A 14467-nucleotide genomic window follows, 5' to 3' on the forward strand; every position below is an offset into this window, starting at 1 on the left:
TTGTAATGGTGACTAAATTTGATAATGCAGTTGAAGCACCTGGTACCTTATAAATGCTAATTATGACTTCATTGTTACCCTTGATGATCCTTTCCTTCACTGTTGTTAAACGTCATCCAGTAGGCATTTAATGAAATGCTTGGTCCTGCGCCATTCTCACAGTCATTGCTGTGTTTTAGCTTATTGTGGCACCCACTGTGTCAATCCTTCTCATCAGGAGTCATCCTCTTTTTCACTGACCCTCTATTTTACCAAGCATGTTACTGTTTTCCAGATTCTGATTCCTCCTGATAACCTGTCCAAAGTACATGAGACAAAGTCTTCCCATCCTTGCTTCTGTCTGTACTTCTTCCTAAACAGTTGGTTTGTTCTTCTGATAATCCATGGTACTTTCAATATTCTATGTCAGTGCTATAATTCAGATGGACCAATTCTTCTCAGGTCTTCCTTACTCCTTGTCCAGCTTTCACATACATATGAGGTAATTGAAAATACCATGCTTAGGTCAGGAGAATTTTAGTCCTAATTTGAAAAGATCTATTGCAGCAGCTTTGTCCAGTGCAATAGATAGTTTGATTTCTCGACTGCTGTTTCCATGAGCATTGATTGAGGACCCAAGTAAGATGAAATCTTTGACAACTTCAATCTTTATCATGTTGTTATTATTGGTCCAGTTTTGAGGACTTTCATTTTCTTTACATTGAATTGCAATTCATACTGAAAACTGTAGTGTTTCATTAGCAAGTGCTTCAAATCCTCTTTGCTTTCAGCCAACAAAGTTATGTCATCTGCATATCGCAGGATGTTAATAATAAGCCTTCCTCCAATCCTGATGCCATTCTTTTTCTTTTAGTATAGTTTCCCTCACTACTTCCCATGTCTAATTTGTCCTCAAATTCCTAAATTTCTCCAGTCTCCATTTCCACTGGTTGAGGACATTGTCATTTTATTTTGGGTTTGTTTTGTTTTTTTCAGATTCCTGAAGTAACTTAATTGATCTTTTCTTCATTCTTGTTCCTCTTAATGTGCAATCACACTAATGCTTTTAAAATGTCAATGTGATTAGTTTATTCCTCTGCTGAAAACCTTTCCATGGCTTTCCATTCACTCTCTTAGGACAAAAACTGGTTTCTTCAGGTGCTCACAAAGCCTTGCAAGACCTCCGAATTTAGTTGCCTCATGTGTGAATGGCAAAAAGCAGTTCAGAAGATTACTGTGATAATTAAATGAAAAAACTATATATATATATACACACACACACACCTGGTGGCGCTGTGGATTAGATGTTGGACTACTAACCTAAAGGTCAGTAGCTCAAACCCATCAGCCACTATGTCGGAGAAAGATTAGACTGTCTGCTCCCATAAAGATTTACTGTCTTAAAAACCCTGCATAGGGTTGCTATGAATTGGAATTGACTTGGTGGCAGTGAGTTTGGTTTGGGAAAATAATTGCTGTTGTTAAGTGCCATCGAGTTGGTTCTGACTCATAGTGACCCTGTATAGGGTTTCTGAGGAGCAGCTTGGTGAGCTTGAACCGCTGACCTTGAGGTTCAAACTGACTTTGCAGTCCAGTACATTAACCTTCAGTGCTACACCATTAAATGTGAGTAATTTTATTTTTTGTAATTGTAACTTACATTTATTGAGTACTTATGTACCAATATGTCATAAGAATTTATATCTCATTTAAACCTCATACCAGCCCTGTAGTTAGGTACTATTTATACCCCCATTTTTCAAATGAAAAAACTGAAACTAAGGCAGGTTAAGTAACTCTCTCAAGATCACATTGGTTGGAAACAGAGATGCTAGAGTTTGAGTTTTCAGTTTGTCTGACTCATTAGCTTATATTCAAAACTGCTTCCCAGTAAGCTACCCAATTTGTATCTGTCTTCTTCTGTGGTATCCTTTCAGCATTTACACACTGTAAGATATATAGGGTCGCTATGAGTCGGAACTGACTCCACAGCACATAACAACAATAAGATACCCTTGCTATATGGACTTTTTGCTTCTTTGGGTAGGACTGAAATGCTAACCGTGTTTTTTGTTATTGAAACATAATTGACATAAAATAAACTGTTGAGTGTCCTTGTTTTTAATACATTTATATTGGATGAATGAATGAAACGTATGGGGGGCGGTTTGAAGAAATCAGAAGAATCTGACTTAGTTTCCTCTCTTAATTAGGCGTGACGTGGGTCTTTTTGGGGTGCTGAATGAAATTGCAAGCTCAGAGGAAGAAGGTAACTTTTTACCTCAGCCTTCTCTAGTGTTGTGGCTGGTATCTCCCTTCCGTATTCTCCCTGAACTTCCTCACACCAACACCTCTTAGCCTATCCCCTTCCCTTTTAGTACTGTTTGTCCTGGCCAAGTTGTCTACATTGGTATCATCTCCCTTCTACTTTAATTTGCCTCACATAACTCAGAGTAGATGTCCAGGGCACTTACTAGGTAGAAAAATTTAGGGAGTGCTTGTCCCTACTTATCCCTGGGCTAAGAGGGTGCCTAGTAAGGGCTCTGTGACTAGTTTGATCACAGCTTCCCCCTCATCCCCACAGTGTTTGAGTGGGTGAAGACAGCATCCAGCTGGGCACTGGCACTTTATCGATGGGCCTCCTCCCTCCATGGATCTCTGTTTCCCCATCTATCTGTAAGTTGAACTTTGTCTCCAGCTTCATGCCCCCCGGCCCCAATTTGTTTATTTCTTATCTGTTAAGGTTAGGGTTAGGTGGAAAGAAGCAATGAGGGGAAGATTAGAGGGTAGGAGTAGTCCAGTTCTTTGGTGGGCATGTTGAGGTGATGAGCTACCTTTATCCCAGTGTGTCTTCTATCTGCCTCTTCTAGCTTAGGAGTGAAGATATGATTGCTGAATTTGCTCAAGTCACAAATTGGTGAGTATATAAGCTCTGGGACTTTTGTGATATACAGGTCTCAAGTCTTACAGCTTCTTTTGGGGAAGTTAAGGCAGAGATTTCCCCAACCCCTTTCCTGACTGCTCACCATCTTGTGATGTGAAAAGGAATCTAAGTTTTGGGGCTGGGGTATGGGTAGGTGCAGGTCCAGGTCCAGCTTCTTCATGCTCACCCAGGAACAGCTGCTGCTTGCGGGTCTTTGCATGGCATCCTCACACCAACAAGTTTGCTGTGGCCCTGCTAGATGATTCAATCCGCGTGTATAATGCCAACAGGTATGTTGGGCCATACCAGAAAGCTCTGATTCTTAAATCCCCATAGGTGAGTTTCCCCTCCCCTGTCCATCCTTGGCCCTAGCCTTGACCTCAGGGAATAACTAGTTGTTGTTCCTGAGCCTGTTCCACATGGCTGCTTCTAGAAACAGGGTTGGGAAACTTCATAACTGGGTAGATTTACTTTCCACACCCAATACTTTTTTTTTTTTTTTTTAACTTTTTATTGTGAAATGAGCAAAGGCTACAGAACAGATCAGCATTCCCACGGTCAACAAATTCATACACATTGTATCATTATAATCCACGCCATGTGCCATTAGTTAACAATACTTACCCCTATCCACTTTATCCCACCCCGCTTCCAGGTCTTGATAACACTAGCCCCTGTCCCACAGTACCCCAGGGCCCTGGATTGATCAGCTTTTATCTTTGTGACTCCCTCCCCAACTGCACTTGGGTCCCCTGAGCCTTGGTGTCCTGCTTTGGCTCAGTCCCCTACTCTCTCAATGTAGTACTATAGTTCCCTCCCTGAAGCACCGGCTGCAGCGAAATGTGGCGGCTCTTGCCTGGAAGCCCCTCAGTGCCTCTGTCCTGGCTGTAGCCTGCCAGAGCTGCATTCTCATCTGGACCCTGGACCCTACCTCCTTGTCTACACGGTGAGTTCTTCAGCCTGTGTCTTACCGTGGCCTGAGGGTTATGGTCACGTTGGGGATGGTGGGTTGCAAGGAGGTGTGGAAGGAGACATTCTTTGTCCTTAATAGAACTTTTCAGTGCAGTTGGAAAAGCAGACCTAATACCATGGGGAGGTGCTAAGATTGCTGTAATTTAGGAAAAGGAGCAGAATTAGGGTTTCTGGGATTGTGAGAAAAGTGTATGTGAAATACAAAGACTGTTTCTTCTAGAGGATACAGATGCAAAGGAAAAGCTAGGCAGAATGAACAGGGATATAAGCTGAAACCGGTCAAAATCTGTAAGAGAACTAAGTAAATATAGAACTGGAGACCGATTTTTCAAATTAAGAATAAAAAAGAAAACCTTTCAGACATTCTATTTAAGGAAGAAGAGAACTGAAGTCTAATATTTCCGAATGGAAAAGATCACTGCAGATGTGGAAGAAGATAGAAAAATTGTAAAAGAATATTAGTAGGTCAACTGCTGTGAAAACCTGTGATATTCTAGCAAAATATAAATGACCACTTCGAATTCTAGAAGAAATTGAAAAAGATGAGCTCTGCCGCTAAAAAAGAGGTCAGGCAGAGATTGTTGTATATAAGTCTTGTATCTAATTATCAAAAAATAGAAGGTTTCTGTTACTTGAACTATCTTAAATCAGAGAAAGATTTGGAAAGCCTCCCGATTTACTTACTTTTTACTTTTAACAAACTTTTTATTTTGGAAAAACTTAGACTTATAGAAAAGTTACAAAGATACTAAAGAATTTTTGTATTCTCACCAGTTTCCTCATGTGTAGAAGGATGCTTCAGAAAGTCATGGTACAATAGAATACAACAGTAAAGGATTTTTCCATGAACTTTTTGAAACCCCCTTATATTAGCATGTTCATTTGACAACACTAAGAAACTGACATTTATACTTGGTTGTTGTTAACTGACTAGTTGGTTCTGACTTATAGTGACCCTGTATAGAGTTTCCAAGGAGCGGCTGGTAAGTTTGAACTGCCAATCTTTTGGTTCACACTGACTTTATAGTCTATTGCTTATCCTACAGTACCACATCAGGACTGTTGTTAAGTGCCATCGAGTTGGTTCCGTCCCATAGTGATCCTGTATAGGGTTTCCGAGGAGCGACTGGTATGCTTGAACCGCCAGCCCTGCAGTTCAAATGGCTTTGCAGTCTGGTGCATGAACCCACAGTGCCACGCTACTTACTAAATTACAGACTTTATTTGAATCTTGCCAACTTTTTCATTAATGTCATCTTTCTATTCCAAAATCCACCACGATTTCTTTTTGTTGAGAATATACACCAAGTCAGCATTTTCTACATACAAAATTCAGTAACATTGATTACATTCATCAAGTTTTATAACCGTGACCCTCCTTTTTCAAAGTGTTCCTCCGTTAACATAAACTCCCTGGTCCCTAAGTTTTCTATTTAATTTTTGAGTTGCTGTTGTCGATTTGAGTCCATGTAGTCCTGGTGTAGTACTGCAGGATAATGTGCTGGACTGAAAGGTCAGTTTGAACTGCAAGGTTGGCAGTTGTAACCCACCAGCTGCTCCTCAGAAACCCTACACGGGGTCGCTATGGGTTGGAGCCAACTCGACAGCATTAACAACAATCCTGATTGAGTTTTATAAAACTTGTATTTCCCTAAGGAGTCCTGGTAGTGTAGTGTGTTACACACTGACTGCTAACCATAAGATCAGAAGTTTAAATTCACTAGCCGCTCCAGATATTAAAGACTATCATTAGGAAATTCTACTAATATGACTTTTTACAATATCAAATTAAAGGAAGAAAATGCTTATTACAATAAATGGACCTTCAAAAATAAGACATTTCAGGTGAAAACAAGGTAAAATAGGAATAGAAAGAAGTGACCTAAACATAAGAGAATTTACTTGAAATCAGTAGCGAACATATTAATGAAATACAGAGCACTAAAGGCATTTGCAATAAAGTCAAGATATTGTTGTTAAGTGTCATCAAGTTGGTTCTGACTCATAGCCACCCTATATAGGGTTTTTTTTTTTTAATTATTGCAGGAGCAGAAAGCCTCATCTTCTCCCACGAAAGTCAAGATAAAAACATTATCACCATTTTTAATCAGCATTGTTTTTGAGGTTCTAGTGAGTACATTAAGACAAAGTATAAAATCTTGAGAAAGAGAAAATTATTATTTTGAACATAATGTGATTTCTTAATTAGATTCAACAACAATTAGACTCAACAGACAACTAAAAAAACTTATCTAATAGATTTAGTAAGGTGAGACTATAAGAAATCTAAAAATAATTTTTTTATATACTGACAATGAGTTGAGAAATTGAAGTGAGAAAAAATATGTCTGTTATAGGTACAATAACTATTTAATTACTATGAATAAACTACTAAATGTGATTTATTAGACATCTGAAGAAAGTTATTGAATATTTAACAAGAGCTGAATAAATAGACATGCTGTATTAGTGAATAGGAATATTGAATCACGATGATATCAAATTAAGCATACTTCCAATCAGAATTCTCCTGGGTTTTTGTTAGCTTTTGTTGTTTTTGAGACCTATATAAAAGGATATTTAGTTTTTATTTTAATCATTTATTTTCTTTTTACTGTTGAAATATATACAGCGAAACATAGACCAATTCAACAGTTTTTACATGTACATTCAGTGACACTGATTACATTCTTCAAGTTGTGGGACCATTCTCACCCTTTTTCCTAGTTGTTCCTTCCATATTGACATAAACTCACTACCCCCTTTGATTCCTACCCGGGGTTTTGAATAGATTAGAAATGGTTAAGTCTTTGCAGACAGAGATTTGCATTGCATAGCCACTAAATTTCTTGTGCATGGAATTTTGATCTGAGTAGGAAACAGGCATAGGAAGGAATGTGAAGATGATGCAGTACTGGGCAGTGTTTTGTTCCATTGTACATAGGATTACTGTGAGTCAGAACTGACTTGATGGCACCTAACAAGAACAGGAAATAGGCAACAGTGCTTTACTCAAACATGGTAACTGACCATTCCAATTTGAATGTGTGTCAGCAGCCATCTTTGAGTGAAGTATTGCCTGTTTCCTATTCAGGTAAAAATTCCACATGCAAGAGATGCATGTATATTCTTTATTGGCTAGGAGTGAATGGATTTGAATGAGTTTGAAACACTGTTTCTATCCAGTCTTTCAGAGTTGATATTGTTCATTTGATCCCATATTGTTGTTAAGTGCCATCGAGTCGGTTCTGACCCATAGTGACCCTGAACAGGGTGTCCGAGGCTGTAAATCTTTACGGGAGCAGAAAGCCCCATCTTCTGCGGAGCAGCTGGTAGTTTCGAAATGCTGACCTTGCAGTTTGCAGCCCGATTCGTAACCACTATAGCTCTTAAAGGAGCAGAATGATCAAGGAAGATATTCTTTCCTAGTTTATGAAGCGATCAGGAAATATTTCATATTTCTAAGTTCTTATTGTGAATTATGTGGTAGTTTACATGGGAGAACATTAGCTTTACATTCATCCTATCATACATCGTTTCATTGCCATGATTATAATCCCCTCCATGCATCATCAAACAACCAAAGGGTGCACCCCGCAAGCCTACTCCTTGGTCATCAGCTCACAACCTCTCTCCCTCTCTGGGTCTAGAGTTCCCAGCCGCTCCATCTCTCCACGTCATCCTCTCTGCCTCCATCTCTGGCATCACTGTTTCTCTGGGTGGGGTCCCACACTCCGCTCTTCTCCTTTGATGGTCCCAGGGACCTTCGCTCCTGGACTGCAAAGTCAACCACTCCCCTCCTTTTGCTACAAAACGTCTACCTTTACATTTCCAATGCTCAGTCAGTCCTAATAGCAATTATTCACTATTGTACCACAAGAGTCTTATCCCCATCTCCTTTCATCAGCCCTGTCCAGACAGATTGTATACTACTCAGTGGAGATTCTACTTTGTCCCATGCCCTCTGGATCTAGGTTCCCTCTTGAAAGCTTCTAAGCCAGTCACTTCTTGCCTTTGTAGCCCCCCCCATTTTGGGTAGCCAGTGTCTAAGTTGTCAATCCCTGTTTAACCTGTGTACTGAGGAGGTAGGAATGATCCTCGCTGTAAAGATTTGTTCCCTCTTTTGAGCTACTGCATCCATAGGTGTAGGTCAAGTTCATCAAATTGTGTCAGATTACTCTTTTTTTTTTCCTTCTTCTCTCTTCTAGTCGAGTTCTGATCATCCAGCCATTGAAGCCATGTCAAGTGGGTATTATCTGCAAGTGTGGGTGTTCTTGTTCATCTCCCCTCACTTCTTATCAGCTGGACGCTTCACTCTCCACTTTAGTCCTCTGTGGCTATGTCACTGTCTCTGGGTCCAGAAGTCCCCGGGTCTTGCCATACTGCTGGCCAACCAGCTCTCCACCCGGGTTCACGGGAGTCTTGGACTATTGGACGTGGTCAGACTTAGCTCACAACTTCATTGCTGTTTTCCCCTCACTTCCCCTTATCAGTGACGAATGTGGACACCAGTCAGACCACTTGTCAGCTCGTGTATTCCCACTGAGTCTTATTCTTGGAAGGGGTTTGCCCGAAGGGACCCGACCGCTTGCCTTAATGGCTGCTGGGAGAGCAACTTGCTTGTTCTTGTAGTAGTCAGTTGGACTGCCGTTACTGTTTTTGATTTTTCCTTTTGATCTTTCTTTCAAGAAGTATCTTCTGTTCTTCTAGCCGCTCCAGGCTGGTCTGCTTGTCCTTTCAAGTGGAGATTCCCCACCTCAGAAGATTCTGGATAGGGTTCAGGATATTTCAGGTTTAAGGTTACAAGATTATCTCAAGGTAATAGTATCAGGGATTCATCTATCCTTTATGGCTCCAAAAAAGTCTGGAATCTATGAGATAATATTTGGGGGTATTTTTTGTTTTGTTTTTATTTATTGTGGTTTAGATGAAAGTTTATATACCATTTTTTATTGTTTCATGACATTACTTGTAATCACCTTAATGTAAATGTACTCTTTCCATTTCTTCCCTCGGTTCCCCATTTCTAGTCATCCTTTTTTTTTCCTGCTCCTTTCTGCCTTTTGAACTGTTTTTGGGCAAATGCTACTCTTTTGGCCCTGTACTGTTGATTTTTATTTAGTTTTTATGAAATAATAAATGTGGAGGAACTGCTAAGAAAATTTTGAAAAAGAATAGTTGGAGGAAGACTTGCCCTAACAAAAAACCCAAATCCACAAACCTATTGTCTTTAAGTTGATTCCAACTCCTAGCAACACTATAGGACAGAGTAGAACTGTCCCATAGGGTTTCCTATGCTGTAAATCTCTATGGAAACAGACTGCCATATCTTTCTCGTGCTGAGATAATGGATTTAAACCACCGACCTTTTGGCTAGCAGCTGAGTGCTTTAACCAATTTGCCATCAAGGTTCACTGACTTGCCAATATGAAGATATTTTATAAAGCTACATTAATAGACAATTATTGGCACAAGAATAGACAAATCAGTGTGACAGAATAACATTTCTTAACAGACTTAAAGGAGCCCTCATGGTTAAGTGGTTAAAAAGTCAGTGACTCTGTATAAAGACTGTTAAGTGCCATCGAGTTGATTCCAACAGTGACCCTGTCTAGGGTTTCCAAGGAGTGGCTGGTGGGTTTGAACCGCCAATCTTCATTGTCCTGCAGCACCACACTACAGACTTGGGAACTCTGAGGCAGTTCTCCTCTACCTTATAGGGTCGCTATGAGTTGGAATGGATTCAGCAGCACAAAATAGCAACAGACTTAAGACCTAAGAATACATTGAAATTTATTCTATAATAAATTTGTTTTTTCTGTACAGTAAAAAAGTTCCAAAAAAATTTTTAATGGTATTGGGACACGACTGGTTATCCATTTGCTGGTGCTGTTGCTGCATGCAATCTAGTTGTTTCCATCTTGTAGTAATCCTGTATAGGGTTTCTGAGGCTGTAAACCTTTATAGGAATAGGAAACTTCATCTTTCTCCCATGGAGCAGCTAGTGGATTCAAACTGCTGACATTGTGGTTAGCAGCCCAATACATAGCCCACTACGCCACCAGGACTCTTTGGTAAATCATTCAGAAAATAATAAAGTTATGTCCCTATTTCATACTTTATATGCAGATGAACTCCAATGAAACAATAAATGTGAAAACAAGTAAGTGAAATAAAATAAGAGTATCAGAAGAACATATAGACAAATATTTCTCATTCATTTAGAATGACATTATTTTTTAAATTAAGTTTAATACTGTCCAGCACTAGGAAAACTAGGAAACCATGTACTTGTGTACACAGTTTGTACAAAGCTTTTGGGAAATAGTTTTGTTGGCATATTTTTTTTTTTTAAAGGTATAAGCTTTTTTTATCCACAAATTCCACTTTAATACTCTGTCATACATAAGTAGCATAGCATGAGTGCTTACAGAGATACAGAAAATATTTTTTGTAGCACTGTTTGTATTAACAAAAAATTATAACTGAAATGCCCATTTATTGAGGCATGATTGAATGAAGTATTCATCATTTACTCAGTGGAATACAATGAAGCCACTGAAAAGAATGAGGTTGATCTCAGTGAACTGATCTGAAAGGATAAGTGTAGTTTATTGTAAAGTTGAAAAGAATAAGTTGTATATCAGTGCCATAAGAGCTCATTGGAGTTAAAAGTGGTTATATCCTGCTGCCGTCAAGTTGATTGCAACTCATAGTGAATCCTGTATAAGAAAGATAGGTTTCTCATGAGCTGATGGGTTTGAACTGCTGACCTTGTGGACCAGTGTGGTATTCATTCAAATTGTAGATTGAACTCATCAGGAAAAGTGTGTGGCTTTGGAGATACAAAGCCAAATAGCCAACTGGTACTCTCAGGTAGTTCTCAGCCTAGTGACAAAAGCAGAAAATACTGGATGTGCAAAAAAGACTTAAATCTCACAGGGAAAGGCAGAAAGACAAAGATGTGTTTTAGAGCATAGGATGTGTCCTGAGGAGTGGCAGATGACTCTGGAATGAGAAGACATTGGAACATTGAATTAACTTCATAGATGACCCCAAGCATTAGGCTAGATGGCCCTGTGAGGAGAGGGCTCTTGCTTATGATGAGGCTTGACATCTAAATTCAGCCCTTTCTGGCTTTATTGGTCAGGAGTCTTTGTTTTCCTAAGGTCCACTTATTGGAATGAAAATGTATCCTTGTTTACCCTACCTGAGACAAGCAGCTCACTCATACTTCTGTCTACATCTACTGGTGGTGACTTTGGCCTTCCTTCCCTTAAAAAGAAACAAAAAAGCTTCCATAATCCTTACTCTTTTTCCTCAAACTGGATATGAGCTCAGAGGTGCCATAGGGATTGGGAGGTTTTAGTAGAAGGCAAAGAAGTACGATTATGGGGCTTTCTTTATGTCTGCTTCTGACTCCATACCCTCCATTTCCCTGGCAGACCCTCTTCTGGTTGTGCTCAAGTGCTCTCTCACCCTGGACACACACCTGTCACCAGCTTGGCATGGGCCCCCAGTGGGGATCGGCTGCTCTCTGCTTCACCTGTGGATGCTGCTATTCTCGTGAGTTGGTCCCCTTTGTCTCTTACGGCCATTTCAGCCATTCCTTGGTCTTGAGGAAAGAACGTTTTCCACCTGTTGATGGAAAATACCTCTGGGGAAGTACAAGAGAGATCATTGTTCATTTAGTCTAAAATGTACCCAGTGAAGGAGTTTTCACTGTCCAGCCTGCTCTTTTAAAATTCTGCATGCAATATTTGTAAATAGAAACCAGTTTCCTCCTGTTTTAGCACCCCTTTCCTGCTTCCTCCCCCTTCTGGTTCAACAAGAGATGATAGGGATGCTTAACTTTCCTCTGCCTCACTCTCCTAGGTATGGGATGTCGCAACAGAGACTTGTGTCCCTCTTCCCTGGTTCCGAGGAGGTGGGGTTACCAATCTACTCTGGTCCCCAGATGGCAGCAAAGTGCTGGCTACCACCCCTTCAGCTGTGTTTCGGTGAGTGGGAGGACAGAAAGAAAACATGAAAGGGATTTGGTTCCTGCAGCATCTAGCGGGTAGAACCTGCCCTGGTCTTGGAATTGACAGTGAGGTAGGTTCAGGTTTTAGAACCTAGGGGTCCAAAGTTGTGACTTGCCTGTCTCTGTTTCAGAGTGTGGGAGGCCCAAATGTGGACCTGTGAGAGGTGGCCCACACTGTCGGGGCGCTGCCAGGTAAGAGGGAATTGTGTTTCACAGTGGCTGGGGAGCAAGTGGCCAATTCCAGTGGGCCTCTGCTCCCCAAGCCTAGCCCCTACCTTCTCTACTTCTTTCCCTCCTACATTCCCCTCTGTCTTCTATCCCCTGCCTTTTGCTCCGTTACCTCAGACTGGCTGCTGGAGTCCAGATGGAAATCGACTGCTGTTCACTGTATTAGGGGAACCACTGATTTACTCCTTGTCATTCCCAGAAAGTTTTGGTGAGTTAGGGCAACATTTCAGGATGCAGACTGTCTGGAGCAGTTAGAGGAGACAGGAGCCTGCTACAAAATTCCGCTCTAGGGAGGGGATAAGGAGAAATATAAAAGCTTGGGGGACGTCAGAGGTGCCGACACCTACAAAAGGGAGATGAGGGGGGTGGAATAAGCTTTTCATATGCTTTCCTAATGAGCCCCTGCCCTCACTCATAGGTGAGGGGAAGGGGTGTGTTGGAGGTGCAAAGTCAGCAACAATTGTGGCAGATCTGTCTGAGACAGTACTACAGACACCAGATGGAGAGAAGAGGTGAGCTGGGTGGGTCAGTGGAAAGAAGGTAAGAGGGACCACGTGGAGCCCTCCCAGACTAACCTACTGTTCTGGCCCATAGACTTGGGGGAGAGGCACACTCCATGGTCTGGGACCCTAGCGGGGAGCGTCTGGCTGTGCTCATGAAAGGTAAGCCATGAGGAGAAAGGTAGGGAGGAAAGGCACTGCTCACTCCACTGCTCCTGCCCTGGATTCTGCTTCCAGGATTCCCCTTAATCCTTGGACCCATTTCTTGTAGGAAATCCACAGGTACAGGATGGTAAACCAGTCATCCTCCTTTTTTGCACTCGTAACAGCCCTGTGTTTGAACTACTTCCCTGGTAAGTGCTATACAGGCCACTAGAAGGTATGGGTGCTTCTCCAACACTTCCACCCATGCCTACCTCCTCCTGTACCTCTCTTCTGCTTTCACTTGCCTGTTCACTTTTCTCCATCTTCTTCTTTTTTTTTTTAAACTGTTTTATTGTGAATTATGTGATCGTTTACATGAACATTAGCTTTACATTCATCCTATCGTGTATCGTTACATTGCTATGGTTCTCCATCTTCCTTTAGTGGCGTTATCCAGGGGGAGCCAGGGGCTCATGCCCAACTTATCACTTTTCATCCTTCTTTCAACAAAGGGGCCCTGCTCAGCGTGGTAAGTAGGCTAGGCTGCTGGGAGACTTGGGTGGGGTGGAGCAGCTCAGAGCTGTGGCCTGCCTGGAACCTCAGGCTCTGAGCAGCTTTTCTTTCCCCCCTTTCTGCAGTGTTGGTCCACAGGCAAAGTCACCCACATCCCCCTGTACTTTGTCAATGCCCTGTTTCCACGTTTTAGGCCAGTGCTCGGCCTGGCTCAAGAGCCCCCGCTTGGGAGTGGAGGCTCTCTTCATGACCTGCCTCTTTTTACTGAGACTTCCTCAACTTCTGCCCCGTGGGACTCTCTCCCAGGGCCACCACCTACTCAACCCCACTCCCACCTTTAATAAAGAACTTCCATTGTATTTCAGTGACTAGACTTTTCTCTTCCCAGGGAGTTGTGGTGAGTACATTGTTGTTAGGTATCAAAAGTTGATTCCCTCTCATGGCAACCCTGTGTGTACAGAGTAGTACTACAGAAGCACATCACCGAGCCTGCCTGCCTTCCAAGGTACTTCTTCCCAGGGAGTTGGAGAACCACCTTTTGGTTAATCATTTGTGCTACATAGGGGGCTCAGCAGTAGCGTAGGTTGTTGTTAAGTGTCATGGAGTTGGTTTTGATTTATAGTGACCTTGTATATAGGGTTTCTGAAGAGCAGCTGGTGGGTTTGAACCACTGACCTTGTATTTTGCGGTTAGTACTTCTCCTACAGCACCACACTAGGGTTTTGTTGTCTAAGTGCTGTCAAAACACTTCTGAAAAGATTTCTGAGGTTGTAAATCTTTGTGGGAGCAGAAATCCTCATCTTTCTCCTATGGAACAGCCGGTAGGCTTGAACTGCCAACCTTGTGATTTACAATGGGGACAAATTTTAAAAAGCATGAACTTAAGATCCTGGCTCTGTCTCTTTAAATGAATTTGGACTATCTGTAAACTTAAAAGAATTTTTTTTATTGTAGAAAGGTATATATGGGAGTCCTGGTGTGGCACTACAGGATAAGCACTGGAATACTAACCATGAGGTTGGCAGTTAAAACCTACCAGCTGCTCCTCAGAAATCCTATGCAGGGTTGCTATAAGTCAGAAATGATTCAACGACGTTTAACAAAAAATGTATATATGAGGCTTCAATAATTTCATAGAAAAATGAGATGAAAAGAATAGAATTTTTTCACCATTTTTTTTTTTTT

At 41.4% G+C, this 14467-nt stretch overlaps 1 protein-coding gene across 2 annotated transcripts in view; it reads left to right on the forward strand.

Annotated features, from left to right (window-relative positions):
* The window catches only part of AAAS (achalasia, adrenocortical insufficiency, alacrimia), a 16753-nt gene extending 3120 nt beyond the window's left edge, over nt 1-13633 (forward strand). The window contains exons 3-16 of one of the 2 annotated variants that reach the window (XM_006869966.1): nt 2193-2248; nt 2564-2655; nt 2850-2896; nt 3094-3192; nt 3705-3848; nt 11320-11440; nt 11750-11874; nt 12029-12089; nt 12243-12333; nt 12544-12637; nt 12720-12787; nt 12897-12978; nt 13214-13298; nt 13408-13633. In XM_006869966.1, coding sequence (XP_006870028.1) covers nt 2193-2248; nt 2564-2655; nt 2850-2896; nt 3094-3192; nt 3705-3848; nt 11320-11440; nt 11750-11874; nt 12029-12089; nt 12243-12333; nt 12544-12637; nt 12720-12787; nt 12897-12978; nt 13214-13298; nt 13408-13623 — 1381 coding nt within the window. In that variant the 3' untranslated portion in view covers nt 13624-13633. The remainder of the gene's footprint in view (nt 1-2192; nt 2249-2563; nt 2656-2849; nt 2897-3093; nt 3193-3704; nt 3849-11319; nt 11441-11749; nt 11875-12028; nt 12090-12242; nt 12334-12543; nt 12638-12719; nt 12788-12896; nt 12979-13213; nt 13299-13407) is intronic. The other variant, XM_006869967.1, reaches the window with a different exon arrangement.
* The last annotated feature ends 834 nt before the right edge of the window (nt 13634-14467 follow it).

Source organism: Chrysochloris asiatica, unplaced genomic scaffold, assembly GCF_000296735.1.
Source record: "Chrysochloris asiatica unplaced genomic scaffold, ChrAsi1.0 scaffold00138, whole genome shotgun sequence".
Taxonomy (NCBI): domain Eukaryota; kingdom Metazoa; phylum Chordata; class Mammalia; order Afrosoricida; family Chrysochloridae; genus Chrysochloris; species Chrysochloris asiatica.